This window comes from Rhamphochromis longiceps, linkage group LG7, assembly GCF_057381845.1.
Source record: "Rhamphochromis longiceps isolate RC_006_pf linkage group LG7, R_longiceps_female_GT1.1, whole genome shotgun sequence".
Classification (NCBI taxonomy): Eukaryota; Metazoa; Chordata; class Actinopteri; order Cichliformes; family Cichlidae; genus Rhamphochromis; species Rhamphochromis longiceps.
Window position 1 is genome coordinate 40,476,733 of NC_140563.1, and position 17,821 is coordinate 40,494,553.

General features: G+C 39.8%; 1 protein-coding gene across 1 annotated transcript in view; it reads left to right on the forward strand.

Moving 5' to 3' along the window:
- Positions 1 to 17,376, forward strand: part of LOC146665864 (uncharacterized) — a 32,439-nt gene extending 15,063 nt beyond the window's left edge. The window contains exons 10-11 of the mRNA XM_085413649.1: positions 6,039 to 6,126; positions 15,210 to 17,376. Of these exons, the coding sequence (XP_085269775.1) occupies positions 6,039 to 6,126; positions 15,210 to 15,371 (250 nt within the window). The 3' untranslated portion in view covers positions 15,372 to 17,376. The remainder of the gene's footprint in view (positions 1 to 6,038; positions 6,127 to 15,209) is intronic.
- Positions 17,377 to 17,821: the final 445 nt, after the last annotated feature.

The window sequence follows — 17,821 nt, forward strand, 5'->3', positions numbered from 1 at the left end:
GCTGTGACACATCAGGGATCGAGGAAATGCGTCACAAAAAGATGTTTAAAAAAACACAAAGAAAAAGATAAAAGAATAAATAATAGAGCATTTTCTTCCGTGTGCATTTATACGTATAGTGATTTATAAGGCACTCGATAAAATCTGAAAAGAAAGAATTATAGTAATGGACCCTGCTTTGAGGCATGCCACAAAGCAAAAATGATTCGGGAATAGTTTGAGTAAAATGAGTTGAGTTAAATGGACTTCCAAATAGTAGATGATCTGCTCTACCTCTCGAGCTTCAGCCACCCCAAACGCCAGCTAAGTCCAATCGAGCATCTGTGGATGTGCAGGACAAACAAATCTGACCCACAGAGGCCCCACCTCGGAGCTTACAGGACTGTAAAGGATCTGTTGCTAACATCTTGGTGCCAGATAGCAAAGCACACTCTCAGGGGTCTGGTGGAGTCCATGCTTTGATGGGTCAGGGCTTTTTTGGGAGTGGGACCAACACACGGTTAGGCAGGTGGTCATAATGTTATACCTGATGGGTGCACATATGGCAAATATAATGCTAGTCACAATTTACATATCCCCAAAATGCTTTAGCTTCATTATATAATGGCCAAATGGCTTGCTGCGCAGGCAGGGTGAATACCTGTGTTGTCGATTATATTTTCAGTTCAGCACCTTGTAAAAACTATCTCTGTGTTGGGTTCTTCACCCTGTTGGAAATGCACCATGTTCAGTCTTTATAGCACAGTATTATGCTTATACAGAAAGTATGAACAGCTGAAGAGGTTCTGAAGCTGTTGATGACGTGACTAAATGACAAAGTTATACTGTATTAACATAGGCACAGATAATGGATTACTAATTGCAGCAGGTACCACACAATAACTTCCTGTTTCAATGATAACTTTAAGAATAGCTGAGGGGGTTTAGGCCACATTTGCTGCGGTCAGACTAAAATGCACAGTTTTACTGGATAGAAATGCACTCTTAAAATAGATGACAGCAAGATTAAATCAATAGTCTGTTCTACAACTTGTTTTATGACCGCAAAGCAGAAAAGAGTGCTGGTTAGTACTTTATATACATACGCCCACGTCTTTACTATAGCAACCAATGCAGATAGATAACAGCGCCTGAGCACACAAGTCTGACTGCATCGCTTTTACATGTACTTGCTCAGACTGTCTGCTGGGAAAGTAAAATAAAAAAGCCTTCTGAATACAAAAGGAGATGCATAAAGACTCTCTGTCTGTTACCTGCTCTGGTAAAATGAAACCCAAGCTGGCTCATTCTCTGTCAGCCATTCATCTGTTCATTCACTTCCTTCATTCAACTGTTTATTGTCATTCATGCTCTCTCTCTCATGTGACAGAGAGTGGAGAAAAAAACTATGAATGTATGTATGTAGGAAGGAAGCTGCTGCCATGGAAACTGGTCACCTGTCAGTATCTTCACCAATAGGGATTCCCCTGTGTGTATTTCTGTGAGTGTGTGTCTGTGTGTAGAGTGGGGGGAGAAGCTTTTTTCTCTCCCATGATGCCCTGGGAAAGAGTGTGATGGGTTACAGAAGAATGAGTCAGAGAAGCTCCCATCCTTTTTGCGATGAAACAGTAATAATGTTGAATTTCTTATATATACTGCATATATTTACTTTATTTACTTTTTTGTTGAGCAGAGAAATCTACTGCCATCAGTTGTCATTTTTGAAGGTGTGTGTAGAGACCTCTTCTTCACTCTTATCTTGTTAAAACTAACCTAATTACGTGTTGACTTTTATTTTAAACCAGATAAAACCATCACACCAAATGAAGCAATCTAATGTTACAGTTGGCAGTTTGGAGTTTCTCTCTTTGAGCTGATCCATTATCTTCCGATCGGTTTGAAAAATGGAAGCAGAAGAAATAGCCGGAAAAGCTCAGGAGGAATTGATGGTGCTGAATTCAACAGTCACAGTGCGAGCTTTAGTCAGGTTACGGCATTGGATTTCAGAGGGGTTTGCATTTACAGCATAGATTAACTCTCTCAGGTATTAAAGTAGAAGGTACTTTCTACCTTTTCCCAAGGGGTCGTCACACCAGACGATTCCACATATTTGGTTTGGTACAGATTTTATGCCAGACGCCCCTCTTAATGCAGCCCTTCCATTTATCGGAGCTGGGAACCAGCACTGGGAGCACACTAGCTTCTTACCCCCTGAGGCTGGGTTTGTGCTTCTTTCTGGTCTCGAACTGGGGGTCTTCCATCTGTGAAGTAAGGAGACACAGATGGAAGATGGTACACAAACTCAAAAAAGAAATTATCCTAAAACAGCTTAATAACTTAAGACGTAGATCCAACTAGATACTTATAGCGCAAAAAAAAAAAAAAAAGAGTCAAAAATCTGTTCAGTCTGCCTAACAGGCAGATACTTTTAGCCTGGAAATGGACACCATTTTAAATACTCTGAAGTGTGTGAACAGAGCACTCAGCTGAGAAGAGAAATCTATGAATGAATAGATGGCATGCTTTGTGTCTGCGTGTGTGAGCATCAGGTAAGATGGTGCAGGGTTAAGGAGTGAGTCAGAGGAGATTTTCCTTGAGATAGTCTGATGTAAAAGAAAACTCTAGAAAAGTCATTAATAAGAAACTGCACAAAAAAAAACAAAAGACAAAGATGAAACGTGGAGTGTAGGCGCTAGAAGTTTGACTATACCTCAATAAAGGTGTGAGTCATCCACATTAAGAAGATGTGTATATTTGTATGGATGATTCTGGTCACCTTTTTGATATTTCTTACTGTCAGTAAATTTTATTGAACCCTGAGAAGCGATCTGTGCGACCAAAGCTGATATATCTTTCATCCTTGCCGTGCAAACCTCTGCTGCCTGTCTTTGCTTGTCTTTATTTTTCATTTATCACCGTGTTTGTTTCCCTTTCCTCCCAACTGTTCCTGTCTCTGGTTTTCCATCTGCCAGTCTTCCTGGTGACCGGTTTCCTGTCTCTCTTGATAGTTGCCCAGCTCATTTTCTTGCCACCTGGCTGTTTAATTTAATGACTGCAGTCCTGTTACATAACAAGCCCACCTACAATCACCACAGTTTCATCTGTTTATTTTTTATTTTTTTGGGCAGTAGCTGGGTGTATTATCTACCGTGTGTGTTCCCGTTCATACTCGTCGTATATTGTGTATGTGTGCTTTTCCTGTTGGAGGCAAATATTGGAGCTGGCAAGTTAACATCCTATCAGCTCAACGCCCACACAGACTCTGGCCCTAGATAAGTGAATCAGAAATGCTACCAAGCACAGATAAAAATCTTAGCTATTGCAGTGGGCTGTGTTGCTAGTTTCACATAAATCCGAGAATAGGGACTTTTCTTCTTGTCTCCAAAAATAGTGAGAGACATCTTTTTTTTAATTTGAAGTAGAAATTATCTGAAATGTCTGTGTTTGCGTACGTCAGCCACTGTATGAATTCTTAGAAACGACACAAACCAGAGTCACCAGTTCATAAAGATAATGCCAGGAGTTTGTCATAGTCTAGTTGAACTAAGTATAACAGTTTTGATAATAGGCTTTACGTTTTAAAATAATAGACTGCATATAAATGACACATAGAATTCAAGATGCTGCCCATTAGTTTGTGCACTAGTGTTCCTAAGCCTCAAGTTTGGCACGTGAGCTAGGCTATAAACTCACACTTCACTTTCTTAGATGCACCTTGCTAGTACTGTGTTGGACCACTTTTGCTTTCAGAGCTGCTTTAATTCTTCATGGCGTAGATGCAACAAGGTGCTGGAAACATTCCTCAGAGATTTTGGTCCATGTTGACATGATAGTTTTACACAGTTGCTGCAGATTTGTCAGCTGCACATCCATGATGTGACCCTCCCGTTCCACCACATCCCAAAGGTTCTCTATTGGATTGAGATGTGTTGGAAGCCATTTGAGTACGGTAATTGCATTGTCATGTTATCAAGCTGGAAACAGCCATCAGAAGATGGGTGTGTTGGTCATAAAGGGATGGACATTAAACAATGCTCAGTTAGTACTAAGGTGCGCAAAGTGTGCTAAAAAAATATTCCCCACACCACCAGCCCGAACTGTTGCTGTTTACAGTCTTCTGTTGTCCAGTTTTGGTGAGCTTGCGTGAACTGTAGCCTACATTTACTGTTTTTAGCCAACAGAAGTAGCATCTGTCATGGTCTTATTCTGCTGTTGCAAGGTTACTGTTGCCTCCCTGTCAGCTCAAACCAGTCTGGCCATTCTCCTCTGACCTCTGGCATCAACAAGGCAGAGAACCATTGCTCTGCCTTCTTGGATTGGATATTTTCATTTCTGGTCCATTCTCTGTAAACCCTAGAGATGGTTATGTGGGAAAATCCCAGTAGATCATGAGTTTCTGAAATCCTCAGACCAGCCCATCTGGTGCCGACGACCATCCTACCTTCTAAGTCACTTAAATCACCTTTCTTCCTCATTCTGATTCTCACTTAGAACTTCAGCAGGTCATTAATGCTGTTAATATTTGTGTTAATAAGCAGTTGAACAGGTGTACCTAATGAAGTGACTGGTGAGTGCAACTTTGATGTAGGGTTTTTTTTGCCATTGAACTTTAAATGCAACAAGATGCAAATGAAAATAAATGATGAGAGTTTTTAAGTGATCTGCAGCTATTTGTTCGTCCTCTTCCCTGTCTTCCCTATCTAATAATTAATCTGATGATGCCCTCTTGGCCTCAGTCATGATCTCTCACAGAGCTTTCTCATTATACTTTATTGCAGAAAAATGAATTATACTTCACACAAGAGTATACTGCTCTGATTCACTTCCTATCCACTCAACATATTTGATATAGCATTACGATGGAGTGCTTGGTAAGACTTCCTTTCCCTTCCTATAGTGTACGCCGCACATCTTACTGTTTCAGGATGTACCTAATAGTACATTAAACCATTAGTCAGATGCTAGCGAGGACACTAATAATAACACTTCTCACACACACAAACCATCTGACACAGTGGACCCAGACTATACGCACCACTAATGCTTCCTGTTTGCTTTTAATCAGAGCTCAGGTTTCAGGAAGACAGGATCCATTAGAGGCAAGACACGGCCTGCATCAGATGGATATTGAGTAATGGTTGGAAAGGACCTGCTTTCTTAAGTATATTTTTAAGAAATATTAGAAAGCAGGCATGATGAAGTAAAGTTGGGTCCCTGATTTTTGTTCATTTGTCTTGTGGAACTTCATTCTAAGCTGCACTCTTGGTTGGTTTCCTTTGAGGTCTAATTTATTTGTCTTTTGTGCCAAAGAGAGAGGGGTCAGCTGGATTGATCGAGAATTCTGGGTGTTTTATATGATGCATTGTAGAGTTTTTGATGATGAGCATCACCGTGCAGCAATGCTCTCCTTATTCTTTGTACACATTTTTTCTTCACCCAGCCAAGAGCTGAGATGGAGGCAAGCGATTGGTGCCATTTGTCAGCATTTCTATCAGATAGACAAACAACTACAAAGCCATAAAACTTGGTGCAGAGGTGGAGTGTGGGCAAAAGAAGAGCCCACAGAGAAGCTGCAGTTCATTGTCTTTAAAAGTGAGAGATGAGAGAATTGGCTTTGGTGGGAGACCTGCTTTCTCTTAGTGCCCTTTTTTTTGTCATTAGTAAAGTGAAACATAAAGTGAAACAATGACCTGAAAAAAACAGTCAGGGTGTTTTAGTTTGAACAACTAACTTAAAAAATACTTTGTATTGACAAAAAAATCTACAAGATACATCTCTGGTTGGTCTATATCAGATTTAAATATGGTCATATGCCATGCTGTGAATTTCTCATGGATGAAACACAACTTTAAATAGCTATTTTTTTTAAACAACCTCAAATACCATTTGGGATAAGTTTGCATAACGTGCATCTTTTTTAAAAATCATTTTTTCAAGATATACCTTTTGATTGACGTTTGTGAAGTCTGTTCAAGATAGATTATTGATTGATTTTTGCATCTCTGATTTGTCTACCCTATGCAAAATTTAATTGTAGCTCTTGTGTTTTGCATATGCAGGAACGAAGGCCATGAGCACTTCCTGTGTTCCTTTGGCAACGGGCCCAGGAGCTGCATCGGAGCTAAACTTACCAACGTCTTTCTGAAGGTGACCTTCACACACAAGCGTGACAAAGAATACATCGACACACACTCTTTAATTATCACTGTAAAAGTGACTTCTTTAACATAAAAGGTTTTTTATGTGGGTTCTGGGGGGGTTTGGGGTTTTTTTTTTACTTCCTCTCTGAGACTCTGGTGCATTTAATGGCTTGTTGAAAGATTTGTGGTCTCTGAGCCTCAGCTCTGCATTTTATATTTTGGGCTTCTGGGTTACATGTGGAGGGAAATCGGCTGAAAAGTCGATGGAAAGTTTACTTGCAATGGATTTATCCTCTTTAGAGACGAAGCAAGCGATGCAGCTGATCAGATGTGAAGTAAGGTCTCAGTTGAGCGAAATATTACTGATGTGAGACTGAGGCATCCAGTTAGGTTGTCTGTAGTTGTCCCCAATAATTTGACTAACAAAACTAATATCTTTCAAAAAAGAATTGACAAGAAGTTCTTAATTTAGATTTTCACACTCCGGATGCTGAACATCAGCAATATAATTTCTAGATGTTGTGTAAACAAGTCTTAAACGTTTAGTTAAATTAGTTAAAGAGTTATCATTAAATGTAAAAATAGAAACTTCATAATCCTCTTAAAAAGATATTTGTGTTTGCCGCAGTCAAACAAAAATTCAGTGTCTTGTTTGGGGTTTTTTGGGGAATATGTAGGCCATATGCGTTAAAACGTTATGCAAACCACAGAGATACGGCACCTATACAGTGGGGCAAAAAAGTATTTAGTCAGCCACCGATTGTGCAAGTTCCCCCACTTAAAATGATGACAGAGGTCAGTAATTTGCACCAGAGGTACACTTCAACTGTGAGAGACAGAATGTGAAAAAAAAAAAATCCATGAATCCACATGGTAGGATTTGTAAAGAATTTATTCGTAAATCAGGGTGGAAAATAAGTATTTGGTCAATAACAAAAATACAACTCAATACTTTGTAACATAACCTTTGTTGGCAATAACAGAGGTCAAACGTTTACTATAGGTCTTTACCAGGTTTGCACACACAGTAGCTGGTATTTTGGCCCATTCCTCCATGCAGATCTTCTCGAGAGCAGTGATGTTTTGGGGCTGTCGCCGAGCAACACGGACTTTCAACTCCCGCCACAGATTTTCTATGGGGTTGAGGTCTGGAGACTGGCTAGGCCACTCCAGGACTTTCAAATGCTTCTTACGGAGCCACTCCTTTGTTGCCCGGGCGGTGTGTTTTGGATCATTGTCATGTTGGAAGACCCAGCCTCGTTTCATCTTCAAAGTTCTCACTGATGGAAGGAGGTTTTGGCTCAAAATCTCACGATACATGGCCCCATTCATTCTGTCCTTAACACGGATCAGTCGTCCTGTCCCCTTGGCAGAAAAACAGCCCCATAGCATGATGTTTCCACCCCCATGCTTCACAGTAGGTATGGTGTTCTTTGGATGCAACTCAGTATTCTTCTTCCTCCAAACACGACGAGTTGAGTTTATACCAAAAAGTTCTACTTTGGTTTCATCTGACCACATGACATTCTCCCAATCCTCTGCTGTATCATCCATGTGCTCTGTGGCAAACCTCAGACGGGCCTGGACATGCACTGGCTTCAGCAGCGGAACACGTCTGGCACTGCGGGATTTGATTCCCTGCCGTTGTAGTGTGTTACTGATGGTGACCTTTGTTACTTTGGTCCCAGCTCTCTGCAGGTCATTCACCAGGTCCCCCCGTGTGGTTCTGGGATCTTTGCTCACCGTTCTCATGATCATTTTGACCCCACGGGATGAGATCTTGCGTGGAGCCCCAGATCGAGGGAGATTATCAGTGGTCTTGTATGTCTTCCATTTTCTGATGATTGCTCCCACAGTTGATTTTTTCACACCAAGCTGCTTGCCTATTGTAGATTCACTCTTCCCAGTCTGGTGCAGGTCTACAATACTTTTCCTGGTGTCCTTCGAAACCTCTTTGGTCTTGGCCATGGTGGAGTTTGGAGTCTGACTGTTTGAGGCTGTGGACAGGTGTCTTTTATACAGATGATGAGTTCAAACAGGTGCCATTCATACAGGTAACGAGTGGGGGACAGAAAAGCGTCTTACAGAAGACGTTACAGGTCTGTGAGAGCCAGAGATTTTCCATGTTTGAGGTGACCAAATAGTTATTTTCCACCCTGATTTACGAATAAATTCTTTACAAATCCTACCATGTGAATTCATGGATTTTTTTTTCACATTCTGTCTCTCACAGTTGAAGTGTACCTCTGGTGCAAATTACTGACCTCTGTCATCATTTTAAGTGGGGGCACTTGCACAATCAGTGGCTGACTAAATACTTTTTTGCCCCACTGTAACAGCATCTTTACTAAATTTTCCTGCACTGAGATCTGATTCGAGCTTCTCATGTCAATCCTTTAATGCAAAAACAGCTAAGCGTGAACCTGTTTACTGCATCTGTGTTAAGTGTGATTAAAGGATTCAGTTATTGTTGTATGTTTAGATATTATTTTAACTGTAATTAATTGTGTATGTAAATGGGGGAGGGGGGTCTAAACTAACCATATCTGTCATTTGTAAAGAGGTTGCTATTTGTAGCGGTTACAGTAATAGCTTAAGCTAGTAAACTGACAGATGCTGTTATTGTTCAAAGTTAGAGGAAATATAACGTAGATGAAACGTGTGAGTCAGAACAGAGAAACAGAGGATAATGCTACCTTGTGCATAGCAGTTTATCAAGCTACTTTGATAAGCTGCTCCTTAATGACAAGGGGTCACCACAGCAAGTTGCTCCACATGCAAAGTTGGCAAAGTTTTATGTTGGATCTCCTTTCTGACGCAATTCAAAAGGAGAATTGCTTGCTAAGCGAATGTGTAAACCTCCACACCATGGGGCCACTTATTTTGGTATACCTGTTCAAACACTCATTAATGTATGGACATGGTCAATATGACCTTCCTTAGATCAGACAGAGCATCAGAATGGGGAAGAAAGGTGATTTAAGTGACTTTGAATGTGGTAAGGTTGTTGGCGTCAGATGGGCTGGTCTGAGTAATCCAGAAACTGCTGATCTGCTGGGATTTTCACACACAACCATCTCTAGGTTTTATAGAGAACCGTCCAAAAAAGACTAGAGTCCGGCCAGACTGCTTCAAGATGATAGAAAGGTAGCAGTAGCTTAAATACCTACTTGCTCCAACTAATGTGTATTGAACACACAACACATTGAACTTTGTCTGCTAAGAACAAGAAACTGTGGCTACGGTCCAACCCTATACTAGCAAGGACCACAAGTTACAACATAGACATCATGACATATATATTAAGACGTGAAACCAGTGATTGAGCCCACAGAGTTACCAATAAAGAGTCCACTGAGATTGCATGCCATGTGAGCAGAAAGGTAATTGACTGATATGTAACTGGCCTTTTTCCTTGGGTAATCAAAGAACTCAACCCCCGGCTGGCCATTAGACATTAGAGTCCAGGTTTGCAGCACTTCTGTATTGGCTTCATTGTTTTGGGGTTTTTTTAGACCTGGTGGCCGCATCTTTCTTTTATAGCCTACAGTTTAACACAGAGTTAGCAGAGCTTCATTAGCAGAACAGGTCAACTACTTTACCTTTCTCTGAAGTGCACTGGGAAAAACGCTCACAGCGAGCCAGCTGTGGATGACAGCTGCGGCTCAACTGATTGTGGCTGTGCAACCCCCCCAACACACATGCCCACACACACACAGTGGAAAAACCAGTCAGAGAAGGAAACCATCCCCCAACCATTCAGTAAATAGAGCACTGCTCATGGGAATGACGAAATGCTTGGCTGGCTGTGTGTTTATTAGATATACCAGAGGGAAAGATCCGGGCACTGACTGTCCCCTTTTAACCACCTCACAATCCCAAAGGCATATTCACCATAGCTGCCGTTGCCTATATACTGGGCACACGCATATACACACGCAGCCATGAGAACAAGACAGGTGTGTTACAGGTGTGACAACAGGAAGCAAAGAGATTTAATTTCCCATGTGGGGGCATTCCTTCTAGAAAGAGGAGGGCACGTAAATAAACGTGTGCGTATGTGTTGTCAGCTTGACACTGGAAAGTCAAAGTGGTGACACCAAGTCAACAACAAATACTGTGAGCCAGTGGATTTCCAGGAAATATTACAGACTTTCAGTTGTCACTGATTTACAGATTTATCTGTGACCAGCTTTGTTTTTAGGCTGTGGTAGATGAAAGCAGGCTTCTTATTTCTGCATATTTGCCAAAGATTTGGTTGAAATGGCTACAGATTTTATCCAGTAGGTCATTTGATAACGTTAGCACCATGAATTTTTATGTATTACAATGTTTCTTTTCAAAACAAGAGTCCTGTTAAATTACTCATAAATATGAATTAAATGTTTCGATGGCCATGAAAAGCCTAGCTGCATGCATGCATGCCTCAGGAAAAGAAAATCCCCTTGCTCACAAGACAACAACGCTTGCTTGTGTACAAGACTTTGAAGTAAAGGAGCGTTTTTGTTCTTGTATTGCTCTGTCATATATTAGTGTGACTGTAATAACTCAGTCTGGATTCTCAGAGCACTGTTAGAACGGTGTTTCAGTTTTTTCTAAACCTCCTCAAAAGAGGTACTCAGATGCTAACATTACCGCAATGAAGGACACACAGGAATATCTCCCACACACCCAGGAAAAGCAGAGCATATATGTGTGATTAGTATTTAACTATATCTGTACAAAATGTAGTTGGCTAATAAATCTACTTAGACTAAAATCTACTAAAACTAATTAGTTAAACTAGTTCACCTACTCAGTTTATTTTTAATTAAATAATCAGGATGTTATTGATGTGCAGGCTTTCAGCTTTATTTCAAGGGGTTTAAAGTAAGTATTGCATTAACTGTTTAGGAATTACAGCGATTTTTATAGAATCAGAATCAGAATACTTTATTGATCCCTAGGGGAAATTCTTTATAGATATAATCGCCCATTTTCAGAGGCTGAAAACTTATTGTGCAATTGACTGATCGGCATTTTCATGGACATTTAAGCCTTGGAGTTGTTTAACTTGCATTTGGTAGCTTTTTGCTGGTACTGGCAATATAAAATCTAAAAATATATCGAATGCAAGTAAAGGATGAAAAGCAAACGTATCAAAGTGATAGCAAAAATTTCAGGAGTGGCTAAAAACCAAAAAAGAAAAACTGCTTCAGTGAAAGACCACAGAAGACAACTGATGTGGATGATCACAGAATTATTTTCATGGTTGAGAAAAACTGCTTCACAACACCTCACCAAGTGAGGAACCCTCTTGGGCAGCGGTCCCCAACCTTTTTGTGCCATGGACCAGTTTAATGTCAGACAATATTTTCATGGGCCAGCCTTTAAGGTGTCGCGGATAAATACAACAAAATAAAATGATATCACCAAGACAAAAACGGTGGTATTTTGTAACTATAATAATAAATGCGAATTCACTGTGTAATTGTGTAACTTTATTAGCAGCGTCCTCCTGAAATGTGCCAACAACATTAAGAGTAACATCCTCCTCTCTGCCCCTTAATGCTTTCTGGTCGCAATGGTAACACGTAAATATTTCTTTCAAAATAAGACACACAACTGCAACACAGGAAAAGATCCAGGGAAACCGAGTTAATGGTAAAAAACATGAAAACCATAAATTTCACACCCGAGCCTCAGCCCTCACGGCCCAGTACCGATCCATGGCCCGGGGGTTTGGACCGCTGCTCTTGAGGAGGCAGGTGCATCATTGTCAAAGTCTATAACCAACCAACAAACAAAAATAATAGACTTTGCCAGTAAACATCTAAAAGAGCAAGCACATTTCTGAAAAAAAGAAAAATCTTTGGATGGGTGACAGGGCTCATATTTTGCATTTTATTGTTAGCCAGTGGGCAGCAGTCTCCCAAGGTCAAGAGCTGTCCTGTTTTCTTCACTGAAAGACATTGCTAGCACAGGGCGCCCACAGAAACGCAAAGCAGGAGATGAAGCATCGCTGAATATGCTTCCAAACCAACTTCATTCTAAGCCAAAGACTAGAAAATATGGTGAAGCAGGTCTTCCCTTTGGTTTCACCTGCACAAGTGCCGAGGTAGGTCTCCCTGCAGAATTGGTTTTCCCTGTGTCTCGAGCAGCGCTGGGCTGTTCAAATCATGGACTAACAGTATCCTAAAGTTGTTTATATTTTTAAACCCATTTTGCACAGAGAGGCATTTTTTGAAAAATGCATTGATAGCAACGTTGAATATTATTACACATGAAAAAAAAAACTACATGTAAAATAATTACACCGTGACTCTGCCTTTCTAAATGGAGGGACAGTAACTTCGTGTGTAAATGTAAGCGTGTAAAACCTAAAGATAGTAAGATTGACAGTATTTTGTCTCTATCTGCCATTCTGCAATTCATCTCATGTAAACGGGGCGCACAGCGTGACGTGAAAAAAGGCACATACCTTTGATGTTGCGTGACTAACTCTGTATTCCTCGTCCACACGTAAAAGCAAAAAAATGAGTTTTAAAAAATCTCCATTTTCGGTGATTTTCAAAAATACCCGTGTAGGTCCGGACGTAGCCTAAAAGAGTTAGTAGTTTATTTTATTACTACCTGTAATTTATTGCAGATTACTTGTATTTGTTTAATTGTTTACTAAATGTTTGAGGTGTGAAAAAACCCCGCAATGGAGCAAAATATGGGTGTGTGTGGTTGGAGGATGTGCAAACATTTTTCTTGTAAAACAAAGGGGGGCCCAGCAAAAAAAGATTGGGAACCACTGCACTAAGACATCATTTATATGTTTTTGTTCTCAGATTATTTAACAGTAAAAACAGCAAGATACATGGGGGTGTTAATGCACGCTATCTAAAATGCAACAGTGAGGGATGACTCAACCCTGCACTCACACTTATGAGTCACTGAAAATGTTGGGTGTGATTGAGTGGAGCTCAGGTGTAGTTCAAAGCAGTTTAATGTCTCTCCTCGTTCGGCTATTGTCCCTCTTCAGCAGGACAGTTATTGTTTCAAATTGGATTACTCATCATAGATAATCAGTTGCTTGTTTTGGATTATTTACGATTGTCATGATTTGTCTCTGTCTCTGGAGATATCGATATATTTGGCCACAGTAGTGAATACACAAAGTAGAATTACCACCTCTCTGATACTTAAAAAAATGAAAAAGTGTTAAATGCAGATGCTTAAGAAATGATGTAGTTTATTAAAGCTGTATAGATGTAGAGCTCGGAATAGATCGCACAGGTGTTCTCTTCCTGTTTTACTATTTACACTTTTATATATTTAATTTACATTTATAAAAATTATTCTACTTTTGATGTGTACAGTTTTAATAAAATTTCTTTTATTTGACTTTACTGGATATTTTTAAGTACATTCTAAATTAAATGATACAGACTGGCATCCATCAGCAGCGTTGCCTCTTAGTTTAGAGAGGACTGAAACAGTGTTTGATGCTGCTTCACAACACAAATGTACACTATATTTTTACTGCTTTTATTTTGCTGCTCAAACAGAATCTTCCCTTATCTCAGTTTTTAAGTTGTTAATCCTGTCTTTAAATAGTTAATTATGATAAATTTATAACAGAGCTATCTGCTTTGCTTTAATGATGCATGTGTTTGATTACGTCTCTTACCGTGCTTAATTACAGAAAAGATCAGACTGGCAGATTAAAGTACATCTGCTTGGCTTTCAGCAGGGTGACCATTTGCACACACACACACACACACACACACACAGAAGGATGAGGGCATGACCAGAGTAAAAAGTAGACTGCAGGGATCTAGGTCAGAGATGTGACTCATCGCCTCACTTCATCCTTCCCCCTGTCGTCCTCGCTACCCACCCCCCTCTCATAATTCTCCCTTCATTCCCTCTCCTCTCCTCTCCGTTACTCCCTTGATCCTTCCCCGTTCATTCATCCTCCCCCTCACAAGGAAAATCTTCATTCATAAAGTGGAGAGACGCAGGGGAAATATGTGTTGGTTAGACAGGTCCATGGCTGAGGATAAGCCGGTAAGGAGTGTTGTCTATGACATCACCAGTTCTGAGCTCTCAGTGCTCTCACTAGAATAAAATAGAATAGAATAGTATATATATGGGGAAAATGAAATAGAATAGAGAATGGAAAGTAATGCTTCATAATATAGGATAATATAGAATAATAGACTGGCAATAATAGAATAGAATGTAGAATTATGTGGAATAGAAGAAAATAGATTAAAATAGGAATATATATAATTACATGAAAAAAGTAATAGAATTGAATACAAGAGAATAGAATTATGTGAAATGCTATGAAACACAGTAGAAAAAACATAATAAAATAGAAAGTAATGAAATAGAATAGAATAAATACAACAAATATAATACAATAGAATGATGGGGTATTGGAGGGAAAGCAAAGAATCTAGACGAACTGAACAGAAGTGAAAATTGAAATACAGTAAAATAGAAAATAATACAAATAGCACAAAAAGTAATTAAACAAAATAGAATAGAGTTATTTGGAAAATATTAAAATAGAGTAATAGAATGGAATAATAGTTATATATAAAACAGAATGATGACTAGAACAATATATTGAATGAGTGAAAGAGAAGGGAATACAAAGGAGTGACACTGAGAGAAATGATATGGAATGAAATAAAGGTCTTCTCCTCAAATTATGCAAATTTCTGTGTTGCTCAAAGGAAAATGTGTTTCTAACTGTACGATTTTGTGTCTGAATGTAAGCATTGTTGATTCCAGGTCTAAAGGACCAAATGTTCCATTACAGCTTGCCTGGTAAAAGTTGTTGCATTGCTATTTTCAAACCTGGAAAGGAACACACAAAAACAGGCTTGAAGTGATGTGGAGGCTGTAGCTTTGCAAGTTGGAGACTTATTCAGCGTTGGTGGATGCTCTAGGTCTGCCAAGTGCCTTCAGTTTTAACATTTTGTTTTCGCTCGGCTTTAAAATAGAAAATTGTCACTTACACCCATGTAGCTCTTCACTCTACATAAGTTTCGTTTATGTAAAATGGAGCAAGCACAACCAGAAAACAGTATTTTTGTGTTTCGCTGCCAGGAAGCGTGCGTGTACCTGTTAAACAACTTTGACTGGTGTTTGGACCCTCCAATGCAGAACCTCGAGTACAAATGGCTGCCCGTGTCTCGCCCTGCCAACCCCCCCACCGTCACCTTTACCCAGCGGGATCACACCCTATCTGGCAGAAGTGACACCAGCTAGGGATGCACAGTATGCTCCATGATGCACCTAAAAACTCTACTAAAAGTCACACATGCCTGTGCAGAAAACGCTGGAGAATATCTTAAGACACGCCGAGGGAAGCCAGCAAACTGTGAGGCTTTCCCCCGCTGTATATAATACAGTAATCATCCCGGGGAAAGCCGGAGAGAGTGCTGGTTTTCCCTCTGTCTGTTCCTCTGCCAGATATTCTGCAGCTTTCCTTGATGACTGCAATGGGAGACGAGATAAATGAGTCATTCTTCAGTTGTTGACTCTGAAACTGCCAAACGGATGTTTGTGTTCTGCCTTTTTTAATGAGTAATATGCAACATTTTAAAAACATTGACCAGATTTTTGACGAGAAAATCTTTATATGAACATTGCCTCTTGCTTAAAATTCCCTTGTGCTCATTTATGTGTTTGTATATATGAGAGCAGAATGTGAAAAAGCTCCAAAAAATAAAAATCCATCCAGGGGGGACACGTGCACGGATGAAAATCGAGGTAAACCCTCAGATTCCATCACTGACTGCAAACCTGTCTCCCCCACCACCACCACCTAGCAACCAACAGTGCTTAGCAACAGTTCGTCATACCGACTTGCCTCCTTTTAGTATGCAAGTCTCACACGCGCACACATACACACACTAACCTGGTTATTTTTGAAAGCGTTCACTTGGCACGCCATCTGAATTCCATGTAAATGACGCCAGAAGGCAATTCAGAGCACGCGTCTGAATTTTAAGCACCATGAATGATTTGAGTCATAAATGGAAACGATTCTGTGCCTCCTACATTTATAAGAATCAGTTTAATGTCATATTTATTAATGTGCAGCTGAAGTATACATGCATCATCTTGTGCTGTATCACTTAGATACCTTGTTGTTACTTGCATTTTGCCTTTAGTAGTGTTTTTATGTTATCGTAAGGTTTGACAGAGGATTCATGCAATGTTCTGAATATCTGAATGTTATCTTATTGGCTGAAAAAAACTTTAAAATTTAATTCTTGTAGTATTTTTATGCATTATATTAGTAAATATTAGTATTTATTTTTCTGACCTCAAGATTTTAGGTTTTACTGTGCAGTGATTTTCCACAGGATGGTTCTAAGAGGTCGTCAAGCAAAAAATGGTGACAGGGAAAAGACTGTTTACAGGCCAGTATTTTTAAAAGCATTTTGAAGTGTATTAAAAACACATACAGTTAAAATGTCCCAATTTAAAAACAAGTTATTAATGCTGTAATTTATGAAGTGTTGGAGGTGCTGCAAGAGCACTCTTTTTTCTGTTTTTTTGTTTTGTTTTGTTCCAATAAAGATTTGTCAGTGAAGTAACACCTAAGCTGTCTAACATGTGGAATGTAAGCTGCGCTGTCTGCATAATCAGCTAAAAGCACGTCTCGGAAAGATGTTCTTGTCCTGTGGGAGCTGCTCAACAAACCTACTGTTCTCTTTGCTGCACTCCTCTCTCTCTCTCTCGCACGCACTCGGCTAAGCTGCCGCCATGCATGTTGCTCGTCTCCGTGTTTTTCACTGTTTCTCTCTAACGCGCACACTTGCAGACATACATCACACAGGATCTGGCAGAAAATGAGGTTCTTGTGAGCAGACTGGTATGACTCACTCTTCTGCCTGCACTTGTCCATTAGCTGACGCTCCTACTCGCAGTTTATGACAGGCAAAAGCGACTTAGAGTGTATCCTCTTATGCATAAGGACATATGGCTCTGTTTTATTTATTGGAGCTTTTTTTTCCTCGTCATTTAACCGTCCACTTTCTGCTTCTAGTTTAAAACACCGTCGAGATACTGGCAGACTAAAGTGTTCAAGTGCGCTGGGTAAAATGCTCCCTGTTTAAGTCCAGCAGTTTATTTTTCAGAGTATGCTCAGTTAGTCTAAAGATTCTTTCACTGGCTTATTTTAAATTTACGTCATTATGGTAGAAAATATACTTAGAGAGACTTGTCATTTTCTTGATGTTTCCGTCTGTACAGAAATAAAAGTTCATAGCCTGAAAAATAAATTGGTGAAATTCTCTCGTCATTCAACCTTTGTGCACCCTTTAACTTGCCTTATTGAGATATCTGCAGTTTTATTGCATACCACTCTGTCTTGTTGCCCACATAATCATATTTTAAAACGTGATTTAAAAATTAGGTCTAGTTTAAACAATGATCTTCTAAGCTGTTTTTGTGAATTCAGCATTGAGTGACTTTCAGGAATGTGCTAGATAATGATAAGTTCATTCAGTTCATCCAGAAGTAGGTGAAAGCTCTAGTGTTCATTATGTAGAAAGGATCTTGCAGTACAATGTACACTGTTTGTCATGCACACTGGAGTGAAGGAGGTCCTAACAGATAGATCACATCCACAGATTGTAGAGTTAAAACTAAGGGCTTATTGTTGTCCAAAGACAGAGTGTTTCCATTGTCTCTGACATGTTATGTAT